The 15,290-nt window shown below is 44.4% G+C and overlaps 2 protein-coding genes across 3 annotated transcripts in view; one reads left to right on the forward strand and one right to left on the reverse strand.

Annotated features, from left to right (window-relative positions):
- Nucleotides 1–1,353, reverse strand: part of LGALS8 (galectin 8) — a 24,277-nt gene extending 22,924 nt beyond the window's left edge. The window contains exon 1 of one of the 2 annotated variants that reach the window (XM_032242273.1): nucleotides 1,070–1,353. The gene's annotated coding sequence lies outside the window, so the exon portion shown is untranslated. The remainder of the gene's footprint in view (nucleotides 1–1,069) is intronic. The other variant, XM_032242272.1, reaches the window with a different exon arrangement.
- Nucleotides 562–2,580, forward strand: LOC116526028. The gene is made up of 2 exons (XM_032242274.1): nucleotides 562–734; nucleotides 969–2,580. Exon 2 carries the CDS (start codon nucleotides 985–987, stop codon nucleotides 1,720–1,722), a length of 738 nt encoding a protein of 245 aa, XP_032098165.1. The 5' UTR covers nucleotides 562–734; nucleotides 969–984; the 3' UTR covers nucleotides 1,723–2,580.
- The last annotated feature ends 12,710 nt before the right edge of the window (nucleotides 2,581–15,290 follow it).

Raw genomic sequence — 15,290 nt, forward strand, 5'->3', positions numbered from 1 at the left:
AATACTAATCAAACAGTCCTGTATAATTACCAGAAGTATTCATTTAAGTTTTTACTTCTGTAAACTGGGCTGGGTAAAATGAGTGAAACTCCGTCTCAAAAAAAAAAAAAAACTTGATGACTCTAAGCAGAACTGAAAGGGAAATGAAACTAGAGCTTCCTGTATTTCACTTCCAGCAATTCTGTCATTACACTACACACCAACAATATACACTGATCAAATCTATTAGTTTTCCTTTATTAAGGAAAAAAACTGTGTCCCTCTTGGCTTACCACCTAAATATAGCCCAGCCTGTGTCGTTAACTTAACACGTTAGTCAAAACCTCAAAACTCTGGCTCTGTGACATTCAGGAAGCAAGAACAAGAGCAAAAAAGAATGGATGTCGAGTTGCCACACACATATATAATAACCAGCGAGTGACCCAATTTAAGCCACAGGCTTGCATTAAATCACGCAACCCCCGAAGTATCCCCTGGGACAGGTCCCGCCAGCAGGAACACTTTGCGTCACCAGAAGCCATCACTTAAGTTTCACACAGGGGCAGAGGAAGTCACATGACTTGCGCTTTGTAATGTTTAATGCTGCAGTCAAATGACTCGGCATCCTAAAGAGCGTGTGAGAGGCAGGGAGGGCAATGGAGGTCACTCCACTGTCGCTACAAATTCCGGGAAGGAAACTTCCCCAGATTCCTCCACTTGGAGGTGGCGCTCGGCCTCAGGCTAGGGGGGAGCAGGTGAGAAAGCAGCCCAGGTGGGGTGGGTTTGCAGCGAGGAGACACCCCAGGGCAAATAGCCTGAGCCCAGCCAGGGATGTCCCAGGAAGGCCGCGACTCCTGATATTCCCCTGTGTCCCGGAGCGCCTCGCCCGCAGAGGCGGCGTCCCCGCCACCCAGCCTGGGCTCTGCCGCGGTGAGGACCTGCGGGTCAGGGTGAACTAGACACTGTCCCCCCATCAAATTGTGATTTAGGAGCCGTGACATCCGAATGCCATCCTCCACTGGCGCGACCCTCAGCACAGCCACGCCCCTAGCGACTGCCGCCACCCGAGGCCGGGGGTCTCGCGACTCACCCAGGGACTGGTGTCACAGGCGCGCCACGGAGGAGGTTGTCCGTCCGCCGCTAGGTGCCGTCCGGGTTCCCGGCTCGGGCGTCCGTGGGCGGCTACGGGAAGCGACAGGAGTCAGTCCTCGCTCACGTCCCGGCTCGCGCGCCTTACCGCTGTGGTTCCCCCAACCCTCCCCGCGCCCCGTCTTCTGTGTCTGGGCGTCCTGGCGACTCTGCTGGATTTTGGCCAGGGCCCCGCCGCTGACCGCCACCCAGCCCGACCTCCTGCACAGCCTCTGGGGCCTTGGACCGCGACTGGCTCGCTGTGGGACGAGCAGAGTGATAAAGACAAACAAACGTGTCCTGGGTGGATCTGGCTGCCTTTGTCCCGAGGGTGGAGTTGGGGAGGTGGTAGGAAAATGGGAAGGAAAGAAGAGAAAGGCTTTCTCTCCCGCAGCAAGTAGGCCGACGTCCACCCGGCTGTTCCAGCCTCCAGGTCTAGGAGGGAGAGCGCTCGCGGCTGGGACCTTTCAGGACCAGGGAGGTCACCGTGCAGGCCCCGCCTCCCTGGACCCAGCGCCGGCCTTCCCGGGGCGCCCAGGTGCGCGGGGCCAGCGCCAGCGTTTTCTCGGAGCTTACTTCCTCGTCTGCCTCGGATCGGAGTCCAGACAGTGCTGAAGAGAGAGCTGGACTCGGAGGCGCTGCTTTTTGACAGCACACACCTCTGGGTGTGGGTAAAACGCTGGGGCAGGCTTCAGTACGCTGGGCGATGCCCGTCCCAAGCGCCCCGTCCCGTCAGTGGTAACACGCAGGATAACTGGCCACTCTGCGTCACGCGCCAGTTACCTTGTGTGTTGGTGTTCTCTCCAAATTAGACCCTGACTTAGGGAACAACTTAAGCAGTATGGAGCACATTCGGTGCGTATTAGATGCTCCGTAAATAGCCAACTTCTCAGGGGCCCGCAATGACTGACAGTTTGACCTATTGGCTGCAAAACACCAGCCAGAAATACAAATAAGGTTAAAGTCATGTCAGCCACTTGGAATGGCTGGCTGCTTACTGTTTGTTTTGGATTAGGGACCTTGAAGTTCTTACCTTCTCTACTTGGCTTTTATCCACGTTTATTTGGAAAGAGATATTTTAGAGTCACCAACATGGGCTTTCTCCTCCCTGGCTTTTGTTTTTATTATTTTTTATTTTAATTAAGGAATTCATTACAAGTCCCATAACTGGAAACTCATGTTATGATACTCTGTTGCTTTTCTCTCCTCCTTACCCATTTTCCAAGTTTGATGCACTTTCCAAGATCCAATCTGAATAGCTTAATTTACCCTGGACACACACTGCCTTGGATGTGTAGTTACCTTTTGATGTGTGTTGTGTGTTTTATCTATCCATCTCGACTGTAGTTTCAGAAAAGGAACTTGTCTTACGCATTGCCCAGTCCATAATGTAATGCTTTGCATACAATAGGTATCAATGTTAGGTTGAAATGTTAGATTATTGATAAAGTCAGGAGCCATTGACTATCTTCACAATTCTGCCTCTTTTTTTTTTTTTTCCTTTGAGACAAGGTCTCCTTCAAGTGATCATCCAACCTCAGCCTCAGGAGTAGCTGGGACTATCGACACACACCACTATGCCTAGATAATTTTTAGAATTTTTTTGTAGAGACGGGGTTCACTATGTTGCACAGGCTGGTCTCAAACTCCTGGGCTCACAAGATCTTCCCACCTTGGCCTCCCACAATGCTGAGATTACAGGCGTGAGACACCAAGCTGGGCCCTGAGTCTACCTAGCACTTCTTTACAAAGGTAAACTAGGTTGACATAAGCACACATAAATGCTGTGTTTCTTTGGTAAGTGGTGTTTAGGTGCAAATGGGGCTGAGTAAAAGGGCCAGAGAGCAGAGTTAACAAGAAAATCTGGATTAAAATATCCATAAATCCTAAGAATGTATTCCTAGAAATATCTCCCTAACTTGGCACTGTTCAATGAGCCCGGTGTGCCATTTTAAATAAGCAAATATGCACTGAATGTGTATCATGGCAAGGCACAGCAGTAAAGAATACTACTGGCATGCAAAGGACCTATGGGCCCCTCTAGATACAGTCCCACATCTCTTACATTATTATTGCAATAGCCTCATTGGTCTCTCTATTTTTGCCCTTGCCCCTCTACAATTTAGTCTCAACAGCAGCCAGAGAGATGATGACAAAACATAATTCAGATCATGTTAATCCCTTACTAAAACCTACCTTTTTTTTTTTTTTTTTTTTTTTTTTTTTTTTTGAGACGGTCTCACTCTGTCACCTAGGCTAGAGTGCAGTGGTGTGATCTTGGCTCACTGCAGCCTCTGCCTTCTGGGTTCAAGCAATTCTTGTGTCTCAGCCTCCTGAGTAGCTGGGGCTACAGTTGCCTGCCACCACGCCCAACTAAGTTTTGTATTTTGAGTAGAGACGGGGTTTCACCATGTTGTCCAGGCTGGTCTCGAACTCCTGACCTCAAGTGATCCACCTGCCTCAGCCTCCCAAAGCTGGGATTTCAGCTGTGAGCCACTGGGGTCTGGCCACCCATCTACTAACTTTTGCTCATTGTTTGAGTAAAGATCCAGTTCTTACAGGAGCACTTCATGATCTGCCCCAACCTCACACGCTGTGACTTTATCTTCTACTATTTCCTCCTCCCTTTTTCTGCAGCAGCCACACTGACTTTGCTGTCCTTCCCGCAGGCCCGCCACACTCCCATCCTAAAACCTTTACTCAGCGTTTCCTTTTCCCCGTTCAAGGCTATTCAAATGTCAGTTCTCAGTGGGCCCCTTCCTGACCACCAATATTTAAATTGTAAACACTCTCCTGAAACTCACTCATACACACTCCCTATCAACTCGTCCTTGCTTTATTTCTAACATTTGTCATTCTAATAGACTACAGAAGGTGCCTTTTTTATTTTATTTTACTTCACCCATCATAAGACTATAAGCTCCATGAGGGCGGGGAGTTCCGATTGTTCTGGTTTCAAGAGAGCTTACACTCTAGCTGAGGACACACGTAGTAATGTGCTTTAGAGAAGATTAATATATGTAATTGGGAGCACCTGAGTGGCAACCTTAGTTGGGTGACAAGGAAATTCTCTCAGGGGAAGCAAAGTTTTAAGCTGCTGGTGAATGAAAGAAAGGAAACAACCATATGAAGATGGTGGGGAAGAGCATTCCAGCCTGAGTGAGCAGCTACTGCAAAGTCCCCGAGGGTCTTGAGAATGTATTAAACGTGTTCGGGAAACAAAGACCACCAATCAGCACGGCTGAAGCATGAGGGGAGAATGATACGCGGTCCACGGGATTGGATGGGCCACCCAGGAGAATAGATAGAGGGAGAACATCACCTAGGACAGCCCTGGGGAGATAACACCAATAAATGGGACTGAGAAGGGTCAACCATGGGAATCTGATGAGAATGTTGTCACAGATGCCAAAGAGGAACAGGCCGGGCGCAGTGGCTCACACCTGTAATCCTAGTGCTTTGGGAGGCAGAGGCAGGAGTTCAAGACCAGCCTGACCAACATGGTGAAACCCCATCTCTACTAAAAATGCAAAAATTAGCTGGCTATGGTGGCATGTGCCTGTAATCCCAGCTACTCAGGAGGCTGAGGCAGGAGAATCGCTTGAACCCAGGAGGTGGAAGTTGCAGTGAGCTGAGATCGGGCCATTACACTCCAGCCTGGGTGACAGCGAGACTCCGTCTAAAAAAAAAAAAAAAAAGGAACAGCCAGTTGTGCCAAGTGTGCTGAGACACCAAGGAAGACAGAAGTGACCAATGGGCTTAGTAACATGAAAGTCATTGCTGACTCTGACTCTAAAGTGGGTTGAAAAATGTGAGGTGAAGAACTGGTGGAAACCGTGACCGTAAATGTTTCAAAGCTTTCTGCTCTGAGGAGGAATAGAGGGGCAGCATTATAGCTGAGGAGACCGTGGAGCAAAGGGGAGATTCAGGTTTTCCCTTGTTTTTGTTTTTAAAAGGAGAAGAGACTACACTGGCGACTTTTAGACTTTTTGTTTTTTAAGTGGCCTATGATAAGAATTACATTTCCATTGAGACTTACTACATATGTACTTAAAATTATTAAAACAAAAAATTTGGCTGGGCACAGTGGCCAGCCTGTAATCCAGCACTTTGGGAGGCTGAGGCAGGTGGATTACTTGAGGTCAGGAGTTCAAGACCAGCCTGGCCAACATGGCAAAACCCTGTCTCTACTAAAAATACAAAAATTAGCTGGGCCCTGTGGCGCATGCCTGTAATTTCAGCTACTCAGAAGGCTGAGGCACGGGAACCCAGGAGGCGGAGGTTGCAGTGGGCTGAGATTGCACCACTGGCCTCCAGCCTGGGTGACAGAGCCAAACTGTGTCTCAAAAAAAAAAAAAAAAAAAAAAAATTTTTTTTTAACAAAACAATACTCATGTGTAAAGCAAACTACTTTTTGATTTTTAAAAATGCTGCTTATAACCCACTAAAATGTTTGCAAGACCCACCAATGGGCTGTGATCCGAAGTTTGAAGAACACTCAGTGGTGTGTTGGCGTTAGCTCATACTGGCTCGTGACAGCCGATTTTGCACATAATTTCCACGGTGATACCTTGAAGTTGTCCAGAGCAACTGCCACAACTTAGGACCTTCTTCCCGCAAAGAACAAGATCTTAAACATTTACCAGCACACCACTGACTGCTGGTAATGAATGATCCGTGGAGAGGAGAAACTGATCATGCAGGAGCGGGAATGGTGTTCCCAATAAAAGTTGTGAAAACCAGTTTCAGAACAATAGGGTAGATATTGCAAATTATTTGCCACAACTGCTTGAGAGTTATGCAGATAGAAGGATCACTTCTGGTAGGATCAATCTCTTTTTCTTCTGTATTGTCCTCTTTTCTTACCTAAGAAGCCATGTTTATATGGTATAATGTAGCCATAAATTTAGAAATAGTGTGATATAAAAATTTGTCCTTTTTTTTTTTTTTTAGACATAGTCTCATTCTATCACCCAGGCTGGAGTGTCATAGTGCAATAATGGCTTGTTGCAGCTGTGACCTCCTGGGCTCAAGTGATCCTCCCACCTCAGCCTCCCAAGTATCTGGGACTGCAGGTGTGCACCACCATGCCTAGCTAATTTTTTTTTTTAAGAGATGGGGTTCCACTATGTTGCCCAGGCTGGTCTTGAACTCCTGGGCTCAAGCAATCTTCCCACCTCAGCCTCCTAAATTGCTGGGATTACAGGCATGAGCCACCATACCCAGGCAAAATTAAGTCTTATATGCAAAATGTTATATACAGTATATATAGAGAGCCCACATTTTTTTTAAAAACTATTAAAATCATGATCATGAATTGTAAGCTCTTTCTACTTAGCAGGGCTAACTGATTAAACAGAAATAGATAACATATTCTATCAATGCGAATCATAGTGTTTCAAGCTAAGAAATACTCTGGCAGTGATTTTGCTTACTATTTTGTTGCTGTATTATTTTTCAACATAATTTTAGAAAATTTAGACCCCTCTCCAACCAACCATTAAATAGAGGTGCTAGTGCTAGAAAAATGTGCCCCCGAATCAACCATTTTGGAATACACATTAGATATGATAAAACAGCATCAGGAACTTTATCAAGAACCTTGATATGCTATGAATTTAGAAACCAGAACTCTGTCACAGAACCTGTGACAATAATAAATTTTAAAAATTAAAGCAAAAATATGCCACAATGGATTATACATTCATGAACCCTGAGAACACATGTCCTGCTATTCCCCAGAGAAAATTAATCCAAATATGTAGGTTTTAAATTATGCAACATCTCAGGAATGCATTCTTTACAAAATCACAGCACTCACATTTATACATACATCTGCTTCCCCAGGAAATGTCATGGATGGCGTCATCTACCTCTTCTGATTATCTTCCCCAAGCTGAAGGAATTCATTTCCCCTTTGAATCCTCTTGCTTTGACCTAATCACCCCCCAACCCCAATACTAGTCCCATCTATGAGCACCAAACTGGTTTTTTTCACCCTCCAGACCCCCTGTGCTTAGATTCACCAGGCTTACCTCTGAAGTTCTACAGGATCATGTCCCAAATCCAGTCTTTTCAGGTGGGAGAAACAAGCTTCTAGAACTATGATTTTGTCATAAAATAAAGGAATCTTAGTGATGGGAGGGATCTTAGGAGGAGTATAAATTAATTCACATGGGCCGGGCACAGTGGTTCACTCCTGTAATCCCAGCACTTTGGCAGGCTGAGGCGGGTGGATCACCTGAAGTTGGGAGTTCAAGACCAGCCTGACCAACATGGTGAAACCGCATCTCTACTGAAAATACAAAATTAGCTGGGCATGGCGGTACATGCCTGTAATCCCAGCTACTCGGGAGGCTGAGGCAGGAGAATCACATGAACCCAGGAGGCTAAGGTTGTGGTAAGCCGAGATCGTGCCATTGCACTCCAGCCTGGGCAACAAGAGCAAAACTCCATGTCCAAAAAAAAAAAAAATTCATCTCAATAGCTCAAAGGATGCGATAGCCTAGTTTTTGAAATACATTTTTTATGGCTTGCAGATTATGGTGTTAGTACTAAAAAAACACTGAATTATTTGATGTGAGGAAAATGTATCTGAAATTATGTAAATCCACATAATCTGAAATTATGTAAAATGTAGAGGCAAAATGATAGTAAAAATGTATAAATAGTATATATGTATATGCTGTATATATCCAGTGAGAGTCAGACAGTAATTACATACACATATTTAGCAAAGTGCAAAAGAATGATGTCTAACTCGTAGTGTTCATTGTTATATTTTCTCTTGCAAAATTACTGAGATTCATTAAAAGGCTTCTCTCAGTAAGCCAGTCTCAATATTTAACCAACCCTTCTCGTGTGTAGCTAATCTCTTCCAGCTTGTGTTTACACAATTCATTATAAAGCGACAAGTGAAACCTCAGGAATTTCTATGGCAGGTTGGAGCAAGCAAGAAAATTGAAGTGATTTTTAAATAATAATTAAAAGAAGCTATTGAATCCAACCGAGTACTTTTCCAAAAATGTTTTATCTGGGGGTAATTTAAAACATACACAAAAGTAGAGAGATGGTGTGATAAATGCCCATGCTTTCCTTGCCCAGCCCCAGCAATTATCCACATGGTCAATCTTGTTTCCTCTACGCCTCACCTACTTCCTCCCCACCACTGGTTCATTTTGAAGCAAATCTCAGACTTCATTTAATCTGTAAAAGCTTCAAAACTAACTGTTAGATTTAAAGGTTTAATAAGATCCAGCCAGGTTTAATTATTTGGCCTGAAGACTTTACAGGTGATACGTAGTTCCAATTATAAGTCATCAGGAGACAGAAAATGTCTGGTTGCTTTTCTTTTTATGACATCAACACCAGTGAGTGGTTTCAAATGTTGTTAGCCTGATCCATCTGTTAGGAAGTTCCCATCAGTCTTTGATCAGATGATTTTAGTGTCTAGCTATTGATGGTCATTGCTTAGATCCATTATTTCATCAGGAATTGAAAAATGGTGATATTTCAGTTCTATCATTCCTCCTGTATTTATTAGTAAGAATTGTTTTCCTTTTTCTTTTTCTTTTTTTCTTTTGTTTTGAGACAGGGTCTCGCTCTGTCACCAGGCTGGAGTGCAGTGGTGCGATCTTGGCTCACTGCAACGTCTACCTCCCAGGCTCAAGTAATCCTTCCATCTCAGCCTCCTGAGTAGCTGGGACTACAGGTGCACACCATCATGCCTGGCTAATTTTTGTATTTTTGTTAGAGATGGAGTTTTGCCATGTTGCCCACACTGGTCCTGAACTCCAGAGCTCAAGCCATCTGCCCTCCTCGGCCTCCCAGAGTGCTGGGATTACATGCCTGAGCCACCGTGCCTGACCTAAGAATTCTTTTATTAGGAAATACTGCTTGACAAATAATGCTTCAGTGAATACATTTGTGTACATGTCTTTTTGTATATTTGCCACAGTGTATCTTTAGATAGATTCTTAGAAGCTGCATTTTTTTGTGTCAAAGGTTAAATGCCATGTAATTTTGCTAGATATGAGTCCAAGCACTTCTTGAGAATCCATTTAACTGTCTCTACTTTACCGTAGGGGAAGGTCCAGGCTGTTCTGATGGGAAAGGGGTATTGGGGGTGAGGCCAAGAGGCTGTAGTGGGAAATATCACCTGAAATGACAGGAGAATCCAAATTAAGGGAGTGTGTAGGATCAGGAACACATGAAAAGCCTAAGTCCAGAAGCCAGGAAGGAAATCTAGGGAATTTCAAATAGCGCCAAGAGCAGATATGGAAGCTTCCATCCAGGAACAGAAATGTGGGAATAATGAATACAAAAACAGGTTTGGAACAAATTGAGAAGGATCCAAGGTCTGTTCCTGAATGGCTGGGACTACAGGTGTGCATCACCACACCCAGTTATTTCTTTTATTTTTTGTAGGGATGGTGGTCTCACTATAGTGCCCAGGCTGGTCTTGAACTCCTGGGCTCAAGCAATTTTCCACCTCGGCTTCCCAAAGTGCTGGGATGACAGCTGTGAGCCACTGTACCTGGCCCATCCTTTAATATCATGCATTGCCTTGAGGTATATAAAAAGCCCATCTTCCCAAGTAAATGAAATTCGGGCTGATGCCTGCAGAGCCTCCTTTAATAAAGCCTCTGAAATACCCCCCCTCATTAAAATGATAATTTCCAATAAAATTTTGTTTAACAATGATTTACAAAAGATTAAATTTATTTATTTCGATTGTATGTGGATCATGGTAACAATAAAAAGACTTGTAAAAATAACTAAATTGAAGGAATCTTTGCACATTTAAAGCCTTAAGACCACAGAAATTGCCGGGCGCGGTGGCTCAAGCCTGTAATCCCAGCACTTTGGGAGGCGGAGGCGGGTGGATCACGAGGTCAAGAGATCGAGACCATCCTGGTCAACATGGTGAAACCCCGTCTCTACTAAAAATACAAAACATTAGCTGGGCATGGTGGCGCGTGCCTGTAATCCCAGCTACTCAGGAGGCTGAGGCAGGAGAATTGCCTGAACCCAGGAGGCGGAGGTTGCGGTGAGCCGAGATCGCGCCATTGCACTCCAGCCTGGGTAACAAGAGCGAAACTCCGTCTCAAACAAAAAAAAAAAAAAAAAAAAAAAAAAGACCACAGAAATTGAAGGCCACAGAAATATTAATTTATATTAATATTTTTGTTGCAGAGACATAATGGAGGATCAACGAAAGGCTTTTAAGCATTAAAAAAATATTATACTAGGCCGGGAGCAGTGGCTCACACTTGCAATCCCAGCACTTTGGGAGGCCAAAGCAGGTGGATCACAAAGTCAGGAGTTCGAGACCAGCCTGACCAACATGGAGAAACCCCATCTCGACTAAAAATACAAAAATTAGCTGGGTGTGATGGCGCACACCTGTAATCCTAGCTACTCTGGAGGCTGAGGCAAGAGAATTGCTTGAACCCGGGAGGCAGACTTTAGCCTTTGTTTCACTGGAGCTTAACCAATTTGACGGGTCTATTAAAAAACAGATGACTGATAGTGAAAGGCTGACAGGGTGTCTTCTGAGTTGAGTAAGTGCTTCCTGGTAGCAGAGATGAACTTTTTTTCTTTTTTTCTTTTTTTTGAGACGGAGTCTCGCTCTGTGGCCATGCTGGAGGGCAGTGTCGCGATCTCGGCTCACTACAACCTCCGCCTCCCAGGTTCAAGCGATTCTCCTGCTTTGTTGCCCAGGCTGCAACAACTGTTTGCTTAGGGATCAAAATGCAAAGGACCATACCATTTAGCCTCATCTTCCTACTATAGATAAGGTTTAAAAGTCCCATAGCATAGCTAAATTATAGAGAAAAATATGGATATAACTACAAAAGTGGAAAGAGATTTGGGATAATTCTTGCCCGTTTTGTTACGCCAAATACATCTTTGTGCAAATTAGAAAAAGGTGGTCTTCATCCCTTCATTCCCATGTACATATAAAACCAATACAATCTGTATACTATTCTCTTGTTAATCTGCCTGGTGTCAATTTGATTTCCAGGTCCAGCCAAAGAACCCACTAAGGGGTGATCTCTGGCTCCTCTCCAAGGCACTGGCCATAGATAGTCAGGAAGCTGGGCTGTTTCTGGAAACAGAACCATCTGCTTATGTAGGATCTGCAGTGAGGTTCTAAGCCCCTGTTGGACCTTTCAGCACTTTAGGCGGTTAGTGTATTAGTTTAACCCTAGCAGTGATCAGGCAGTTCTTGAGATCATGTATATGAAAGAGTAACTATGAAGCAAGACAGCCCCATTCCCTGTGAGAGTTCTTCAAGGAAAAATTCCAAAGATTTGAGAAATGAAGCTGTGTATGGCCTTCCTTCGGTCACTTAAAGCTGGATTCATGTAGAAACTAAATATTTTGAAAGAGGTGAAGGCCATGAACCCCATAACCTAATATAATCCAAAACCAAATGTCCAAACGTCTTCCTCCTGTCAACTTCTGCCATCCCTTGGTGACAAACTCTAGGAAGGAGGGACATAAAACATACTTTTATTCCAATAAAGATAAAAAAGACAAAGAAGGCCGGGCGCAGTGGCTCACACCTATAATGCCAGTACTTTGGGAGGCCAAGGCAGGCGGATCATGAGGTCAGGAGTTCGAGACCAGTCTGACCAACATGGTGAAACCCTGTCTCTACTACAAATACAAAAAAAAAAAATTAGCTGGGCATGTTGGCGCGTGCCTGTAATCCCACCTACTCAGGACACTGAGGCAGGTGAATCGCTTGAACACGGGAGGTGGAGGTTGCAGTGAGCTGAGATTGCACCACTGCACTGTAGCCTGGGCAACAGAGCGAGACTGTGTCTCAACAAAACAAAACAAAACAAAACAAAACACAAGAGACAAAGAAGGGCATTACGTAATGGTAAAGGGAACAATTCAACAAGAAGAGCTAATTCTCCTAAATATATATGCACACACTACAGGAGCACCCAGATTCTTAAACAAGTTTTAGAGACCTACAAAGAGACTTAGACTCCCACGCAATAATAGCAGGAGACTTTAACACCCCACTGTCAATATTAGACAGATCAACAAGACAGAAAATTATCAAGGATATTCAGGACGTCAGCTAAGCTCTGAATCAAGTGGACCTAATAGATATATACGGAACAACAGAATATGCATTCTTCTCAGTGCCACGTGGCACGTACTCTAAAATTGACCACATAATTGGAAATGAAACACTCCTGCAAAAGAACTGAAATCAAAACAGTCTCTCAGACCACAGTGCAATCAAGTTAGAACTCAGGATTAAGAAACTCACTCAAAACCGCACAACTACATGCAAACTGAACAACCTGTTTCTGAATGACTCCTGGGTAAATAATGAAATTAAGGTAGAAATCAAGAAGTTCTTTGAAGTCAATGAGAACAAAGGTCAACGATCAGGCAGCAGGGTCCCTCTGTGTTTTAGTGCCGTGAGCACTTGACTTCACTGTTTGGACGTTTTCCTTGGTTATCTGTCTGTGTACCACAGAGATCAAATGAACCCGAACTCCTCCAGCCACCTCCCCAAACCCTATCCCATAAAACTCACACTCTTCTTTCTAGGATGGCCCCTGCTCCACCACCCTGTGGTGAAGTAAAATGTTGCTTTAAAAGACAGACGCTCCAAACCAGCTAATACTTCAAATCCGTGTGCCATCCCATCTGCTTTAAAGTTAAGATACAAGCCCATGCAACATATTGAGACCCCCGTCTCTGCAAAAAAAAAAAAAAAAATTTACCCAGGGGTGATAGCCTGCCCTTGTAGTCCCAGCTACTTGGGAGGCTGAGGCAGGAGGATCACTTGAGCCTCAGAGTTCAAGGCTGCAGTGAGCTAGGATTGCACCACTGCACTTCAGCATGGGTGACAGAGCAAGACCCTGTCTCTAAACACAACAACAAAAACAAAACCTACACACATTTGTTTGAGATCTTAGCCCTTTGGAGCTATCAGACAACAATTAAAAATTTTAATTTTATAAGATTCCTAATGCCTGTCTCTGCTAGAATAAAAAGCTGCATGGCTCATAAAATTAGTTAAGAAATCTGTCATCTTTCGGTAAACTAGTTTTGTCCTGAGCTAATCCAGTGTGTGTTTTACACATTTATCACTTCTTTTGGGCTGACCTACATTGGCACGATGATAAAATGCATATGTATGCTTAGGAAAATAATTAACTCATCCTAAAATACAGCACTGTGATAAGTAGGCTTCACAACGAGGGAGATACTCACTTAAGTCTCTAGCACAGCAGACCCACACTCTAGCTAATCTGTGAGGGAGGACGTCACGTCCAAATGTTTAACATCATGTCTGGCTGTTCAATCTAGCTTAGAATTCTTGGCTTTTGCAGCAGAGCACCCTGCCAAGAAATGTAGCAAGCCTAGCAAAATGCCTGGCTCCCCTACCCATTAGTGTGGGCAGGAGGGTCCATGGCTTCCTGAAAAGGCCCTAGATTCCTCTTCCACCCTCATTCCTCTCTGCCAGCCTTGAAATGTAATGTTTTATTTCATCAAAGCCAAGTTCAGCGCCGGACCTGAGGATCTGCCCAATTCACATCTTGAGTTCTGTCTGGCCCATGCTTGCTCCTGCCTTTAACTGAGGAGGGTAAGCCTGTGGCCTCTCTGCTCATTCATGTACTGCTTGCTTAGGGAATTTGGTCAGGAGCCACCCATGAAAAGACATTTAATTGCAATTGTACCTTTGTGTGTGTGTGTGTGTGTGTGTGTGTGTGTGTGTGTGTGTCTGTGTGTGTCACCCAGGCTGGAATACATCAATCATGTCTCACTGCAGCCCCAACCTCCTGGGCTCAGGTGATCCTTCCACCTCAGCCTCCCAAGTAGCTGGGAATACAGGCATGTACCAACCTGCCTGGCTAACGATTTTTTTTTTTTTTTTGAGAGATGGGGACTTCTTATGTTACCCATGCTGGTCTCAAACTCCTGGTCTCAAGCGATCCCTCTGCCTCGGCAAAGTGCTGGGATTTCAGGCACAAGCCACCTCACCAGGTTTTGCAATTGTACGTTTAATTGGATATACAATTCCTGTTCTGCCCATGAAAACTGAGTGAGCCTTTAGACATTTCTAATATTGGATAAATTACATGTTTCATTCAAGTAGGAAATCCAAGGGCTGCTTTCCATTGCCTTGGAGTTTTTGTAGTTGTTTGCTGTTTTTAATAAAACCATTTTTACTATACATTTTTAAATACAAAGCCAATGGGTATTTTCACTATAGAAACAATGCATAAACAAAAGAAACATTATTGGGTATCAATAGTCCCTCTCACCCAGGGCAATCACAAAGAATGAACAAGTCATTAAAAATATTGTACATTTGGCCCGGCATGGTGGCTCACACTTGTAATCCCAGCACTTTGGGAGGCCAAGGCGGGCAGATCACGAGGTCAGGGTTTGAGACAAGCCTGACCAATATGGTGAAACCCAGTCTGTACTGAAAACACAAAAATTAGACGGGCATGGTGGCACATGCCTGTAATCCCAGCCCTTCAGGAGGCTGAGGCAGGAGAACTGTTTGAATCCAGGAGGCAGAGGTTGCAGTGAGCCAAGATCGTTCCGCTGCTTCATGGCCTGGGCGACAGAGCAAGACTTTGTCTTGAAAAAAAATATTAAAAATATTGTACTTTTTCTGCAATATCATTTTCTTTTCTTTGAGACAAGGTCTTGCTCTGTCGCCCCAGATGGAGTGCAGTGGTGAGATCTCGGCTCACCTCAGCCTTGACCTCCTGGATTCCTCAGAGCCCGAGGGCATGGAGCTCGCTCTCTAACATTATTTGCTGAACAAGTGAAGCTTTGGGAAACTTTCCAGTGAATCTGCCCACCTTTGAAACCTTTCTGGTTAAATATGTAAGTGTTAACTAGGAACAAGCCATCGTCTCCACAGTTACCTTGCTTGTTAAGAGCTAAGCTGTCTTTGCCAAGAACAGGTAAAACAATGTCCATTATGTATTTTCCTGCTGCGAGGTGTGTCAAAAAGTTCTTTTTGTTTTCATGAAAGGAGGTACAAATAGATCCGTCGAGGACCGGAACAGAATTTTGCTTCTAGCTACTGAGTGTGTGTTTGACTTGGACTGAATTTGTTTTAAACTGTTTTTTTTTTTTTTTTTTTTTTGAGACGGAGTTTCGCTCTTGTTACCGAGGCTGGA

This window comes from Sapajus apella, unplaced genomic scaffold (genome assembly GCF_009761245.1).
Source record: "Sapajus apella isolate SASKATOON/1434 unplaced genomic scaffold, GSC_monkey_1.0 scaffold49, whole genome shotgun sequence".
Lineage (NCBI taxonomy): Eukaryota > Metazoa > Chordata > Mammalia > Primates > Cebidae > Sapajus > Sapajus apella.